This window comes from Ambystoma mexicanum, chromosome 8, assembly GCF_040938575.1.
Source record: "Ambystoma mexicanum isolate Mex_15411 chromosome 8, UKY_AmexF1_1, whole genome shotgun sequence".
Classification (NCBI taxonomy): Eukaryota; Metazoa; Chordata; class Amphibia; order Caudata; family Ambystomatidae; genus Ambystoma; species Ambystoma mexicanum.
Window position 1 is genome coordinate 1,366,746,256 of NC_090929.1, and position 14,922 is coordinate 1,366,761,177.

Genomic DNA, 14,922 nt, shown 5'->3' on the forward strand with positions numbered 1-14,922 from the left:
TGTCCCGCACGTGGCACTTTGAGGTGTCGAGTAGAGCCGATGCTGCACCCCTTGGCGGCAGAAAATGTTTCCAAGGGGCAGCTGGCACTACGAGATATATATCATAGATGAGTTATCCGTGGGAGCGAGGGGGTCCATTGGAAAACGTTGGCCTGCCAGTATTGTTTATAAGCTGTCTATTGAGAGTTAATGGCTTAATTATAGTTGTAAAATGCACTAATGGTGGAATACAAATGGCTTAACCAGGTGTGCCTGCAGCCCCTTGATTAAAATATGTTCCTTGTACTGATGTTCCGTTTAAAAGCACACACTGATAAAGTCAACAGTTTAATCGGACACTCTCATATTACTCACTCCTGACATGGGGCAGCATGAAAGCTGCACAGTAATGAGAGTTCATATGATTAGTGCATAAGGCAGATTCCCCAGCCTACAATCTGCTGATTCAGTCGTGTTTTCTGGGTTCCAGAACATGTTTTGATTTGTAAAAGAGCATGAGTAGCCTTAAGCAGGCTGTGCCTTTTCAACACCATCATTACATTGCATTGAGTGAATGGATTCTTTACATTTAACCATTTGTTAAGTGGCCATCACTTGGTTTCCCAATAAACAGGCTGTGTTCAATGAAATATCAAAATGTCTTATTCATGCCTGACCTACGTCACCTCAATATCTTTGGTAATTATTAGTCCAAACTTTTCATAGACGACGGGTAAGAACTACAATATTGATGTTTAAGGGAGAATTATTCATTGGGAACCAGGGTTTGTGCCAACTGGGACATTTGCACAGGGGTAGCTTTCAAAAAGTAAATACTTCCATGTCCTTGATAATTTCATACACATGTGTTTTCTGCTTGTTATGCGCTCCATTCCTATAGTTTGTCCATGCCTACACACACATTTCTCTGTGACTGCTTTTTGAATGACCAGGTGCATTTACCACACTTGTTCTGAAATATTTACAGCATATTTTCCTTCCAGTTTGCACTGTTTCAGAGACTGGAAGATAGGGCTTGAGGAGAAACCAGCTAGGAGAAAATCACAATACAACACTCTAACTATTGGTTTGCAGAGAGACAAATCAAAATGCTTTCTTGAACTACCGTTGAGCACACCGATGCTGCAGTTCGAGCTCTAATGTTGAACTCCAGTAAAGTGGTAGGGAAGCCAGAATCAGAGCTCCTAAATGTCTTGTGGTCATGTGTGTGGTGCGAAACCCCTGGATACAAAGGGAGAAAAAAACAGGACTGGCCGGCCTTCCCACGCGTGGCCACTTGAAACTTTGCGCACTAGAATCAGAAGTGGCCCTTTAATCGCTGCCTACAAGCCGCACCTATTGGCACGGGAAGTGAAGCTAGGAGAGAGGAACGATTCACAGGGTGGACACACATGCTGTGTGTATTGTTTGGATACTTATCCACCCATTGACCACTCATGGCAATGCTAGTCCCTATGACCACTCTTAACCATTTCCGCTACTTCACCATACAAAAGGCCCTTCTCTTCCAGGATCTCTCTTAGCTAAGTCGGTGCTTTTAAGTGCAAGCCTTTGTTATTTCTAATCAGTCTTCTGTGAGGTAATGGAATATTTTCAACTATAGACAGGTCCTGGTATAATACAACTGTCGGCTTTGCCAATGTTTGTTTTATGTGTCAGCAATGAATAACTTTGAAATACAAAATGGATTTTCAGCATACACACAATGACTGGTTTACAATGCTTATGGGAGATGAAGACCGCTATGTGATATGTGCATTCTACTATTATAGCTTTCACGTACACATTTTAGAATACAGAAAGCTATTAACATCAAGCGGTTTGACTGAAAAAGAGGTTGCACCCTATACCGAATTCCACGGCGCAGCACCCCCCCCTGAAAGCACAGTCATGCGTTTCCAGGTTTCATCTGACACTTGACAATATGAAAATGAAACTGGAAAAACAGCTTCATGCTCACGGGATTTTGGCATATTTAATACACATTTCTGCAAGGGAAAAAAAAGTCCATTGGTCTGTGGATAACAGTATGCAAATCAGTAGGTGAAATGTGGTAATGATATTCTGCTTTGCATGATTAAAACAGATTTACAGACATAAAAATAATGGACGGAGGATGCTGTTGTGAAAGAAAAAAAAGAAATCACAGCGGCGCCGAAAAATCTTACTGTGAAAGCTGTGCCTAGATTTTGAAAACACTCCCTGTAAACTATGTCTAAACTTGAAGTGTTTTTTCTGTACCCTTAATAAAACTTCCCAACGTCCAAACTTTTCTAACGCAGTCGTTCTTTTATTTCACTCAGTCAGCTAAGCGGAAGTCTTGTAATTTTCGGAATAAGTCCTTGGATTAAGGGCTTTATTAAAATGACTTGGCCTCTGCAAAGCACAATAAGATCAGACGTTTCAGAGCAGCCCCGGCGGAGGGTCGACTGCAATGATAAGACTGAAAACAAAGCCTTTTTAGGCGACGGCTGAAAGCAGATGAAATGATTGCTTCTGTGTTCGGTTTTTCTTATGCCATGTATTTAATGCTGAAAGAGAATACATTAAGACGAGATGAAAAGAACGCAAGAAAAACAGATTGCCAAACAGCAATGTAGAAATCAGAAAACTAAAACGAGGACGCCGAGCTTTTCTTAATTCGGAAGATTATTGGGTTGCCAAAACACTGAGGGGGACCTACATCCCACACAGGATTCTTTAAACGCTTCAGGACATACTGTGGCCCCCATCAAGGTTAAATCACAACGAATGAGTGGAAACCAGGGCCTAAAGGGGTTTTATAGTGGACCATAGTCCAATATGACTTGCCTGACTGATGTCCATTACGCCACGGCTGTCCGGAAGTTGCCCCTCACAGAGACGTCATCAAGGGGTCAGTGATCATAATAGGAGATTAACGGTTCTCTTTTGCTTTGGCAGGTCTCCTCGCTGTTCTATGTTCATCCTCAGTGTAGACTAGAATCACTCCACTGGGCTGTTCATTCCAACGCTGGTCCCTAATAGGGAATTGGCCTCAGCAGTCCTTCAAATGCAGTTAGTTCGACTTGTGCAACACTGTGGGGGCTCATGGTCGAATGGATGCCAGCCGCAGCAGTGTCCCATGGTTTCTGTGGGGAGGATAGTGGTGGGAGTGGGGTTGGAGAGTCTAATAAAGGTACCTTTTTTTTATTTTTTTTTTATTATTTGATTTAATTGTATAATACAATTTTTACAAAATAGAGATGTAATCCTCCCATTAACTGTTCGAAGTTCACAAACAGAATGGCGTGGAGTCTTACTTTAGCCTGTGTTGCAGTCACACGTAGTTCCCACTCTGATTCTACACCGGGATCATGGACAGGGACCGCGACCCCCACAGGAGTAGCGGGCTAAGGACACCCAACTGGCTATCCTGCCCATCCGTGTCTGCGGTCAGGTAAGCAGGCCGATCTCTCGAAAGAACCCTACCACCGCAATCACCCAAATAGTCTTTTCCCCACTTATGAGCCGGCACCACCATTCCTCTTCCTCGTAGACGTATAGATTTTTGAACAAATGTCCGAGGTGTCTCTGGCGGGGGCCCGTGACGCCTAAGCAGTTGAGCAGGAGGTGTCTTATGGTTTCAGCCATCTCTGACTTCGTGCAGAATCTGCATGCTTCGTCCGGGGCCAGTTTTCTACGGAATAGGACTTCCCTTGTGTGAACGATATTAAGGCGGATTCTTAAAAAGTTCATCCTGAGTTTAGAGTTCGGTCCTCTTAATAAGTAAGGTTTGAGCACATTCACTTTGGACAGCTGAGAAGTAGGATCTTTAGACAGTTTTGAGGTGGCAGCTTTTTCCAAAGTATCGATCCAGTCTTGATTTAGTAGTCGAGATTTCGCCTTGGCCGGGTTATTAGTTAGTTCGTCTTTAGAACTTCCAGCATTCTCTAAGATTGATTCGATCTTTACCATCCAACTTGTGAGCATTTTACATGATCCAGACCGGATTTCATGCTGGATTTCTTGCATGATCCGTGAGGGGTTTGGGAGTAGGCACTTTCGAAATAACATTGCTTCATTACGGGAGACAATAGAGGTCAAAGATTGTAGGGAAAGTTCCCTTCTTATTATCACCATTGGTAGCGAATCAGGGAGGTTAAGAACCTTTCTCCAATAAAAACCTTCCACTTTTAGCCAGAAAGATGTTGGCAGATTCGGTAGGGCTTCTGCTCCATACGTGAGTGTCGGGATCACTTTGGCCTTGTAGAAGGTTATCACAGGGGGCATGGTGAATTTTCCATATTTTTTCAATATTGCCCGAGATTGAGAGGCGAGAAGTCTCGCCTTAGTCATGATGTTCTCCTGCATCAGTTTTTCCTTGCAGTTCTTGTTGATAATCACTCCCAGATATTTAAAACTGTCTACCAATTCAATTTTGATGTTATTTACCGCCCATGTGAATTTCTCTGACTTCCTTTCGTTTCCTCCCAAAGTCATGATTTTGGTCTTTTCCAAATTCATCAGGAGGTTGTTCTCTAAAAATAAAGGTACCTTTTAAAAACAACCTCCCACTATTAAGAAGATGCGAGTAGGCTCCAAGGAAGAACGTGTGGGCTGATGCTTAACATCTGGCCAGTCAAGGTGTTTGGGAATGTAGGGGGCGATAGAGCCTGGTCAACATTCACCAGTGTTACATGCCAATCTGCCCATGCAGCCGGTGCATCCTTTAAACTGATGAGAGAAGTTTGGTACATTTGGCCTTAATTTTAGTGGCGACACTGCTGTTGTGTGTTTATATAAATTAAGGATCTTAGATCCATGGCTTCTCTTAACGACTTATTTTTTACAGCGTTATTTGGTCAGGGTTGTATCAGCAGGATGGTAGTTTCCCCCCATTCTTTTATTTATCTTAGCCTGCTGGAGAACCTTCACTCCGTGACGCAGAATGATTTTCTAATTTATCCCTTAATTCCAATGTTGCATTACTAGAAGTGAGCCCTTGTAAACTGTTGCAGGTGGACATATGTTCTGTTTCCCCCATAAGCACTGAGCATGAGGTTGTACTGAACAGACAACACCACAGCGATGAGCGTAGTTATGAAGCGTGGAGCCATGATTTGTTGGGAATGATCAAGAAAGACCACAAGGCCAAGTGCCTACGACGGTGATCCCTCCGCAGGACATAGGCACCCATTAAGTGACACAAAACAATAAGGTGACAGTCTCTCCTCTCCTAAGAACTGTATTGAAGTCAGTGGATATCAGATTGCAAGCAGTGTCTCAAAGTATGATGGCGCGATCTGCCACAGGAGGACATTGTCTCACATTGGTTGGAAGGATAGAATTGTAAAAGCAAACATGTGGTGTTAGCCATGCCCCATAAGGTCAGACGATATTATGAAAAGAAGTGCATTATTTGAATGTAAACAACTAAATATATCTTGTTTTTTGTATGATCCTCATTGCACAAAACCCTATAAATGTCCTGAAGAATCCAAGCTCTGGGGCCATATTCTTTGGGTGAGGATGTCGCTTGAAGCGGACTTGGAGTGACAGATGATTTTCACAAAACATTCACTCCAGGTTTCAGATTGCAGTGCAAGTTTCTGTCTCAAGGGGTCCAATTTCTATTATTGTTAAACCTTCACTCCTCGTCCCAGAATGTTGACTTGCACAATATTAATTCGTGGTTATGTACTTTGGAACCTTTAATTCCAGGTACCAGGGTGGTGGTTCTGACTATATTCATTTATCATTGTCCCATGAAAATCTTCGCTCCAGGTTCCATGGTGCAGGACTGATCGTTTCAAATGTTCACTGGTCACCATTATATGTCCCATAACATTGTTTCCCTGCACTTCTCTAAATTCTTTAATACACAGTTATGAACCTTCCCAATGATATGTATTTTGCCAACCTATGAAGCCTGAAAAGTAGATCCACGCAGGCTTGACATGTGGCCAACTTTGCACCAGACCTGCAGATCAACTGGCCTGCTGTTAAATCGCAGTTTCCAGTTTAATGGTATCCACTACAAACTGTAATTTGCTTTCTGACTTTGAGAACATTCAGACATGTAATTGCTAATTTTACTATAGCAAATAAGACCGCTCAGTGGGTTGAGCGCTTGCTGCTGCAATGTGTATGTGATCTGCAGGTTGCAGGTTTGAATCCCAGCAAGGCCAACGCAGCCTTTCATCCTTCTGAGATAAATAAATGAGTACCAACAGTGGTTGGGTGATATTGTATGTATATTGTTCTATATAAAGCACTTAAACATAAGTGCTATATAATTACACATCATTATCATTTGGCCTTGGACGTTTGCTTGTACTCACATTAATTTTTTTAATATGGGCCTATACACACTGATATTAGCAATACATATGGTGATCCATTCTTGTATGAAATGTATATCACATTACAGTGATATCGGACCCATATTTTTCGTAGTGTACTTAGGAACAATGCTATGTGATGCCACTTCCTGTTTTGTAAAGGGGTAAAAGGTCATGTTCTATTGCTTCCTGTGATGTCACTTTGGGGTGGGGTCAAATGACATAACTTCCTGTGATGTCATCAGTGGACAAGGGTCATATGGATTTTGTGAAATGGCATCCCTAGGTTCGTCAGTGTTTCTTCACCAGCCCCACTCCGCTCAGCCTCCCTCCCTCCCGTCCTTGCACACCCTTGATCACCAACACAATACTTTCTCCTGCTGGGTCGGCCTCTGGCTAATTTGCCAGGAGCTCCTGATCTCCACAAGGCTGAAAAAACACTGTATTTCATTTCCCGGCATGGCTTTAAACTGTGTCGGGATAATTGAAGTATTCCATCTACTAGACTGCTGTTGTTGATTCTCAATATGAGTAATTATTAATGCTCCTTGCCTCTTCTAGTCATATATAAGGGTGTATGCAGACTTGACTACCAGTTACCACTGGATGTTCCGGTTGGACTTTACAATATTTTATAGATATTTGGGGAATGAAGTTCTATATGGAAAGGGGGATATGTGAGGAACCTGAAGGCGTCCTCACTTCTTTTCCACCTGGATACTCTTTGGTGGCCAGGGAAAGGCCATCGCTTTTGGATCCCGACCCTGTTGGTGAATATGCGAGGGAGGATCACTTGGGTGGAGGGGAGTGGGGAGACGACATCCGTGGATGGGACATGGTATCACCCATTCCCACTTCAAAATGAACCTTCTATCCCTCACGCTTTAGTAGGCTACTGTCAAGCCTTTCCCTTTTCACTCCTACAAAATGTCCCCTAGAAACACCATGTCAACACTGGGATGAGGAAGAGATGAACACATATCAGCCATATATTGTTAATACAGACACATATATGCCAAGTTCCAAGACCAGGAGGAGACAAAACAGAGTTATACACACTTCCTTTAATGCAAACATCACTAAACACCACTCTTGTACTGAGAAGAAGAAGAGGGCTATGGAGGATTTCAGATTGAACAGCCAGGTATGTCCCATTAAATATGGTCAGGCAACTGGAATGAATGACCCAAACCTGTGGTCATTTAGAAAGCCTAATGGATATAAAACTTCGGGCTGCACATCACAAAAAGAGACAGACAGCAGGCTGGAGCCGGCTAGAGCAAAGCGGACTGGAAAGACAGGGAGCAGTAGACACAGGTGATGGAAGCCATGTCGTGCAGAGGGAAGGGACATCAGGACAGAGGCAGGCCAAGAGAGGGTCTAGACGTCCTGCAAGCCCTATGTGTCGGACTCAAGCAGCAGGAGCTATGGGATGCTGAAGCATGCTAGTCGCCGCGGCCCTCCAGGAGAACTAGCAGTGCTCTCTCCGATCTCTACGAGGGAAGAACGGAGATGTTCGTAGCAGAAGGCAGAACGAGGAACGAAAAGAAACTGTCCGGAGCTGCCATGTGAAGCCGGTGAGTGGAAACAGGGAACACTCATACCGGGGTGCTCCAGGGACATGAAAGAAAAGCATTTTGAATATCGAACAAATTGTATGTTATGAGCACTTTTGAATGCTAAATTAGGTTATTTTCAAAACCGAACAAATTGAAAGACATTATGAACCCTTTTGAATGCCGCACAGAGCAAAAGCAAGTTATGAGTACTTGTGAATGGATGAAAAGCAAGATGGCGCAAGCAGCAGATAGCATGGAATGAATTGTTTGAGATACAAGTGTTGGCAAAGCCAAGAGAATACCAAGAAGGGTTTTATATGAGAAACCAAATATTGAACAAAGCTATAAGAGTTTAAGGAGCTGCCAGTTAAGAGGAAACCCGTATTAGCAAGAGCCGGAAGAATACAGAAAGTATACCAAAGTGCATGGTAGCCAACTAACCCACAGTGAAGTGTTGGAAAATTGTAACACTGATGAAAGAAGCTAGTTTCACTGTCAAAGGAAAGCAGTGTACATTTGTTGATGGAAAGTAGATCAGAGGGGTATCGGTTGTGTGACCTGTGATGGGTGGACCATGTGGTCCGACAACTGCACCTAGACCGAGTGTCCCCCGTTTATGAAAAAAGCCAATGAAAGTATCCATAAAGAAGCTTGTGTTTTGAAAGAGTCGCTTATGTGATTTTGAAGAAACAGAACAATTTATGTGAACCAGTGAAAAGTACTGATGGTGAAAGAGCTGGGAAGGGTCTCATGGAATTGTAAAGCTGAAACTCTCGGGAAAGGTAACCCCCAATATCTTGTAAACTGTTTTGAAGCCGATTATAAGCCCAGAGCTGAAAGAAGCTCAGAACTTTATTTTGAACACTATTCATTTTGATGCTGACATCCAACACTTCATTTGTGCCTTGAAACACTTGTGCATAGGCGCATTACAAATGCCATATCATATCCCTACACATTGTATACAGTTAATCGTAAGGGCAAGTATAGGGTTTGGACACAGACTGACTTTTGATTTGGACTCCTGACACAGACTATTCACCATAGCATAGGACAAGTTGGGCCTTACTCTATCCTGACATTTAGGTTAATACAACTTTGTAAACTAAAACTTGAACCTGTTGTCTACTTCATTATGCCTTCACACTTACCATATCTCACCTGATGATGTGTCATCCCTCTGATGGATGCCTCCCCCCCCCCCCAATGTGGTCCTCTCTCAAATAGCCACCCCCAGGGTGAGAATCAGCTGCCGGCTGCTGTCCCCTGGCCACATGTGGCGAGGCTATGCCTGGGAAAAGGAGTGATGACATCATACAGTCATCAAAGGTGCTTCACAGAGAGTCAGTCAGGGAGTTGGAGATCTTCTAATACTTCTTTTTCTTCTAGTCCTTCTGTTCAGGAATGCGCTCTTCTTCCTCCATCAGCTTCCTACGTTCTTAGCCTGGAGACTTGAAGGGTTGCTTTTGCTGCTCTTATCGCAAAAAGTGAGAAATTGTGGCATGTTCCCAAAGCACTTTGCGGTGCATGGATTGGCATGACCTGCAATCCGACGGATCATGTTCTTCCCCAAACACTACAGGAAAATCCTGTTTGGGTCCGAGAAAGGCATTTGTCTCCTGCAATCTGCACAGGACGTAAAAGCCTGAGGAACTCCTGGGATTAGGCCTGATGCAGACGTGCAAAGGTTAGCTATGCTAACTGGCGTTCCTGAAGTTCACAGTTCCTATGAAAAAGGGATTAGGAAGCCAAAATAGATGAGCGAGAATGGTATGCAGGGGAAGCCTCCTGATGTAATAGCGCCGTGGAGAGGTGGAGTGAAGTGTGGCTGCAGAGCTCGAGGTCCTACAAGAAGCAGAGGAAGCATATCAGAGCCGATGGAGGCCCAGCAAAGCCGACAACAGAGAAGCCTTCACCAAGACAGGGAACAAGGGACCATCCGACATGGTGGCGTGACCTTGGAGGTCAGTGGTGGGCTGGGTGCATGCAGAACAACACTGAAACCTGGAAGACTGGGAGAGTCTAAAGATCCATCCAGTGCTGTTTGCAGAATGGGACAAACCGCATCGACGCCGAGAACAGAATGAGCGAGAAGCCCGGAAGGAAGAAGCTAGAGACCAGAGCAGATTGCTGAAGCATGTGCCGAGCCCCAGGAGGTCCCCCACAACAAATACAGGTACTGGGGTTGACTGGAGTAGTGGGAGGCCACAAGAGTGATAATGAGGCAAAGAACACATATCAAAAAGCATTTAATTAACTGTTCAAGTATCTGAAGGACAAGAACAATTATGAATCCTTAAGGAAATGGAGACAAGGACACTGGCGAAGAGAGAGGGAATCCCAGGAGATAATTCAGAGCAAGACAATTGCTGAAGAGTGGGGAAACCATTCAATGGGACGTTGTAGAGTGTGTTGAGAGTTGAAAGTGCCAAGTGAAATATACAAGTAGAAAAGGAGTCTATCAAGGAGCTCCTAGGGTTGGGGAAATCTCACAGCTGATAAACCCAGTGAACCTTCTGAAGTGAATGGAAGATATTTGAAAGACTATCACAAGGAGAGTGATAAGGCTCTGATGGTTTGGAAGACAAGACCCATGAACAGTTAGGAACAGGTAGGAGAACTTTTAAATCAAACCCAAAAGTCTCACAGATGAGATTACCATACAGTAAGTATTTTGTAAAACAACAGACATTTGTACATGGAAGAACTGTGTTGAATCAAAGATCCCTGAAAGGTCACTTCACGAGGAAAAGGCAAAGGGAGGCCAGGTGAAGAGGGACATTATTTTGGCTCATGTTTAGTTATTGTTTATTAGTGGTAGGGTCAGGTAGACTTAGGTTTTGGACTGAAGACATTCATTTGGTTTTGACATTCTGGCGATAGACGAGCACCTTTAGTTTTCAGCTGGTTAGGTGGAGCCTTTCCCTATAGCGGTAGGACGCGAGGGTCTTCATTATTTTAATAAAAGACACCTAAAATGCCCACATTGTGTCCGACGACTCCTTCCAACCCGCCTCAGGAGGCACCCACTATGTTCAATAACCGGCCACCAATTTTCCTTTTAATAACATGGCAGGCATAAGGAAGAAGAAATTAGCAGCTCAAGAGAGCCTGGGGGCAATATTTAAGGCAGATTTTTCTTGAACACATGTCTCATCAGTACTTACCATGAATGCTGGATAACAGACATGCAATATGAAACATCCCAAATTACATCCTGTAACATATCTTACAGCTACTTCAATGAAAATCACGACTGCCTTCTGAAAATGATAAAGAACATAGCTACATTACTTTAATTACCTTGCCCTTGTCAAAGTAGTGAATAATTTCCTGAAACAACTGTTCTTTGAGCTGTCCTTGAGTAGTTGCCTGATATCCATCTCTCTGGGTAAGATGTGCTGCACAGGCTTCTTCGGACCACTGAGGAGAAACATAAAACCAAAACATAATTTACAGGAGCCATTGTGTGGAACAAGAGCAACACATAAATGTCAGCGTCTTAGTTGTATCTCGCTTTTACTCTCTTTATTACCTTCAAAATAATCTATACCAGCAGGAAGAGCATAGAACACAAAGATTTAAAACGTAAAGACGGTATGGGAGCCGCCACTATCCTGTGTAACCAGATCAAGTCATGGTGTACACATGGGACATCTCAGTTTTACAGACTTTGTGCTGCATATGCGAGATAAGGCACTTGACCCCACTGCTTACGGGCAGAGAGAAACGGGGTTGGAGGGTCGGGGGGACAGGGGTCTGTGGGTGTGACTGTCTATAAAGAAACTAACTAATTGCCAAACCAACTAACTGCAGGCAAATAGTTCTATTACAATGAAGTTATCCCCACATATTTCCAATTTCGAAACAAAATGAAAAGGAACATCCAAATTTAGATTGTGAAGTTCAGATAAACGGTTTCATAGGTAACACAGTGATGAAAAATGGCTTTAGCCAATAGGGCAATAGCCCAATAATCTGTGTATAGCAAGTGTGCCATGGTTCAGTTGAAAATGTATCTTCTAAAAATGCCTTTCTCATTAAGGTCCACTGAATTTAATTTGGCCTTTTTTTGGACTTGTCATTTTTTTCACTCTTTCTCCTTTACAGGCACAGAAGGGAAGGACTGTGCCTCAACATCCCCTTAATTGTTTATTTATTTGTAACACTTTAATCCTCGCCTCTTCTGCTGGGTATTTTCTTTCAGTCCACCATATTGACCAAGAGGTTTTCCAAGGTCTGTTTGAACATTGCACCTTTTCTTACCGTGTGTGTGGAGGATCCTGGCTCCTTATTCCTTTGTGAAAACACCTAGAGAGAGAATACCCGTAATATAGACCCTGGACCCCCTCACTGTTATCATTTAGTGTAAATTACCATTACTTCCCAAACATTCATGCACTAAAGCTTAACTGCAATTGTGCTCTATATTCTATAAATGCACACAATTTACCATTATACCATGAACATTGTGTTGGTTTCACATTGTCCTTCGCTAACTCATCACACTATAAACATTTCCCTTAAGAGTGCACATGGGTGAAAACTACTGTGTGACACTTAACTGCCAAGAAAGCTGAGCCTAATGGGATTCCTCATGACCCTAGGATGAGCTAACCCGTCCTTGGCACTAAAGGGAACATGCTCAGCTTGTATCTTGGTCATACCAAGCATTCAAGTGAGGCTAACCTCTGAAAGAACAATCAGACAACATGCACACAACCCTCCACACAATAACATTAACAATAGCACCTACTGTGCCCACCGATATTATAAAAGATGAGCCACAACATTTCCATTGCATCAGAGACTGCGACTGAGTTTTAAAAAAGGCTGTGCTCATAGTAGAACAAAACTGATGAGTAATGGCTGGAAGCTTCGGAAGGAGGCGATATGCCCCGAGGCAGCAGGCCAACACTGTCTGTAACGGCCCGCCGCCCAAGTTAAAGGTCTGAGCGAACCAAGGGTCCCTTAACGAGGGTGGTGGTGCCATTACCATGACGGTCGGCCGTCCGACCAAGGGCATAACGCCATTAGCACCTGTGTAGTTTTCCTACATGGCTGCTAACCATGTCTTTAAAACAAAAACAAACAAAAAAACGTACCTTTAGCCTGCGGCTCGGCTCCGCATAGTGCTGCTTGTCAGGTGCGCTTCCTTTCATTGTTGATAACTCTGACATCCTCAACATGAAAAAGGACTTCCTAAACAAGCATGGCTGTGCGGCACTGGTTCACAGGATATTATGTTTTTTTGTTTTACACAAAATAAAAAGACACCATATTAGCACCCGTTAAGGAAACTAACATGCGTGCTAAGTGGTGAAGGGGGAGTGGTTAAGGGAATGGAAGGAGGCGGTGTTTGCCCAGGCAGCTAAGAACGCTGGCTTGTGCCATAGAGTACACCCCTGTTCTTTTTTTTTAAACTTTATTTAACTTATGACAGAGAGAGGCAGCGGTACATGATACATTACAGGGTATGTTAACGGTGCATCATCACGTTAAGTCGGGTAAGCTCCTGAGCGTTTGTGACTTTACAGTTTGTGTTATGGGTTGCTGGGTGGGGTTTGGTGTCTATGATCCTATACCTCGTCTATCTACAGTTTCTCCATGTGGGAGCGCTATGGGGCCCATATGTCTTTGGGCTTTGCTGTTGCTGTAACTGTTTGTATGAAGGTTACTTCATTGTCAGTCACTATCGCCATTGCGTGGTACCAGTGCCTCAATGTTGGTGCTTCTTTGGCCTTCCATTTTTGCAGAATGCATTTCTTGTCTATGACACAGCCTAGGTTGAACAACCTTCAAATTTTGGTATTTGCTTTGCCTATGTCGCCCAGCAAGTACTTTAGAGGGAGAAGCATCGGGGGTATTCACACCATTTCGTGAAGTGCCGAGGTAACCATTTGCCAGAATTCAGCTATGTGAGGGCAGCTCCAGAACATATGCATGGTGTCTGGGTGTGTAATGCAACCGGTTGAGTACAATACAGCCTGTGTTCTGAGCCTCCTGATTGGCCAGCGCTGCCATCCAGGGTGCTATTGAACACAAGCCAAGACCAGGCTGTTCCCAGTGTACTACAGGAGGAGACGTGGCAACGTGCAAGCATGTCAGCATCCTAGCAGCTGAGACCCTGTGATCACCCTTTAAGCACCGAGACCCTCTGATCACCCTTTAAGCAGCCCCAGACCACCAGAGCAGGTCTGAAAGCGGGCTGCTCCTGAGGTGCCCATGCCTGTCCTCAAGTGACCTCAAGGCAGATCCCTGCTGGAAGGAAACACCAAAGCCTATTCAAGATTGTGAAGCGGGGTGGGTCCAGCCTGCTGCCAATCACAAAGAAAGATGAAAAGGATTAATGGTGCGTGCACGACCGACTGAAAGTGCTACCCAACCAGAGGGCTACAAATGATGCTGCTGACACCGCTGGCACCTGGTAAGGAACTTTTAAGGGTATATCTGCCAAATTCCACTGAATTTTCGTGTGTGTATAGATAAGGCAGGGGTGACCACGCTCATCATTTCTGAGGCATCTTGCCCAATACTGTTACTGTGGGACAAATCAGACAACTCTTTAATCAAATAAGGCCACTTACCGGTCTCTTGGCATCTCAATACCAAAGTGCATGCAAGTTAGTATGTTAATAACTGTCAGTTAGCCTCTTCTAAAATGTGACCTTTTTAGACCATTAAGGGAACTAGTCCATCTACCCGCGGCCATTTATCGACACTTGTTAAACGCATAGCCCCCTTTAGTTGGTAGCCAGATTTTGAGCTAAGGGAAAGCTCATCATGGGGAAAAGAAAACCAAACCCCAGTGCCAATGTGGCACAAGATAAAAGGCACAAAAGCAATACACAACTGGTACAAAACAAATCTTGGGCTCATACCTCCAAGAAATATCTTGTAAATCAGATGGGAAGATGTAGGTGGCTGAACAAGAAATACGGGAAAGAAAGGACCTACTACAAACATCTACCTCCAGCTTACCCACTGCTCCATCTATACCAGTAATACCTACCGACGAGAGGGAAGTTACGACTAGCGTGATTAGGGATAATGCCTCAACT

General features: G+C 43.8%; 1 protein-coding gene across 2 annotated transcripts in view; it reads right to left on the bottom strand.

Annotated features, from left to right (window-relative positions):
* Window positions 1-14,922, bottom strand: part of DOCK1 (dedicator of cytokinesis 1) — a 2,312,292-nt gene that overhangs the window by 591,597 nt on the left and 1,705,773 nt on the right. For both annotated transcript variants that reach the window (XM_069611483.1, XM_069611484.1), the window contains exon 38: window positions 11,165-11,284. In XM_069611483.1, the coding sequence (XP_069467584.1) occupies window positions 11,165-11,284 (120 nt within the window). The remainder of the gene's footprint in view (window positions 1-11,164; window positions 11,285-14,922) is intronic.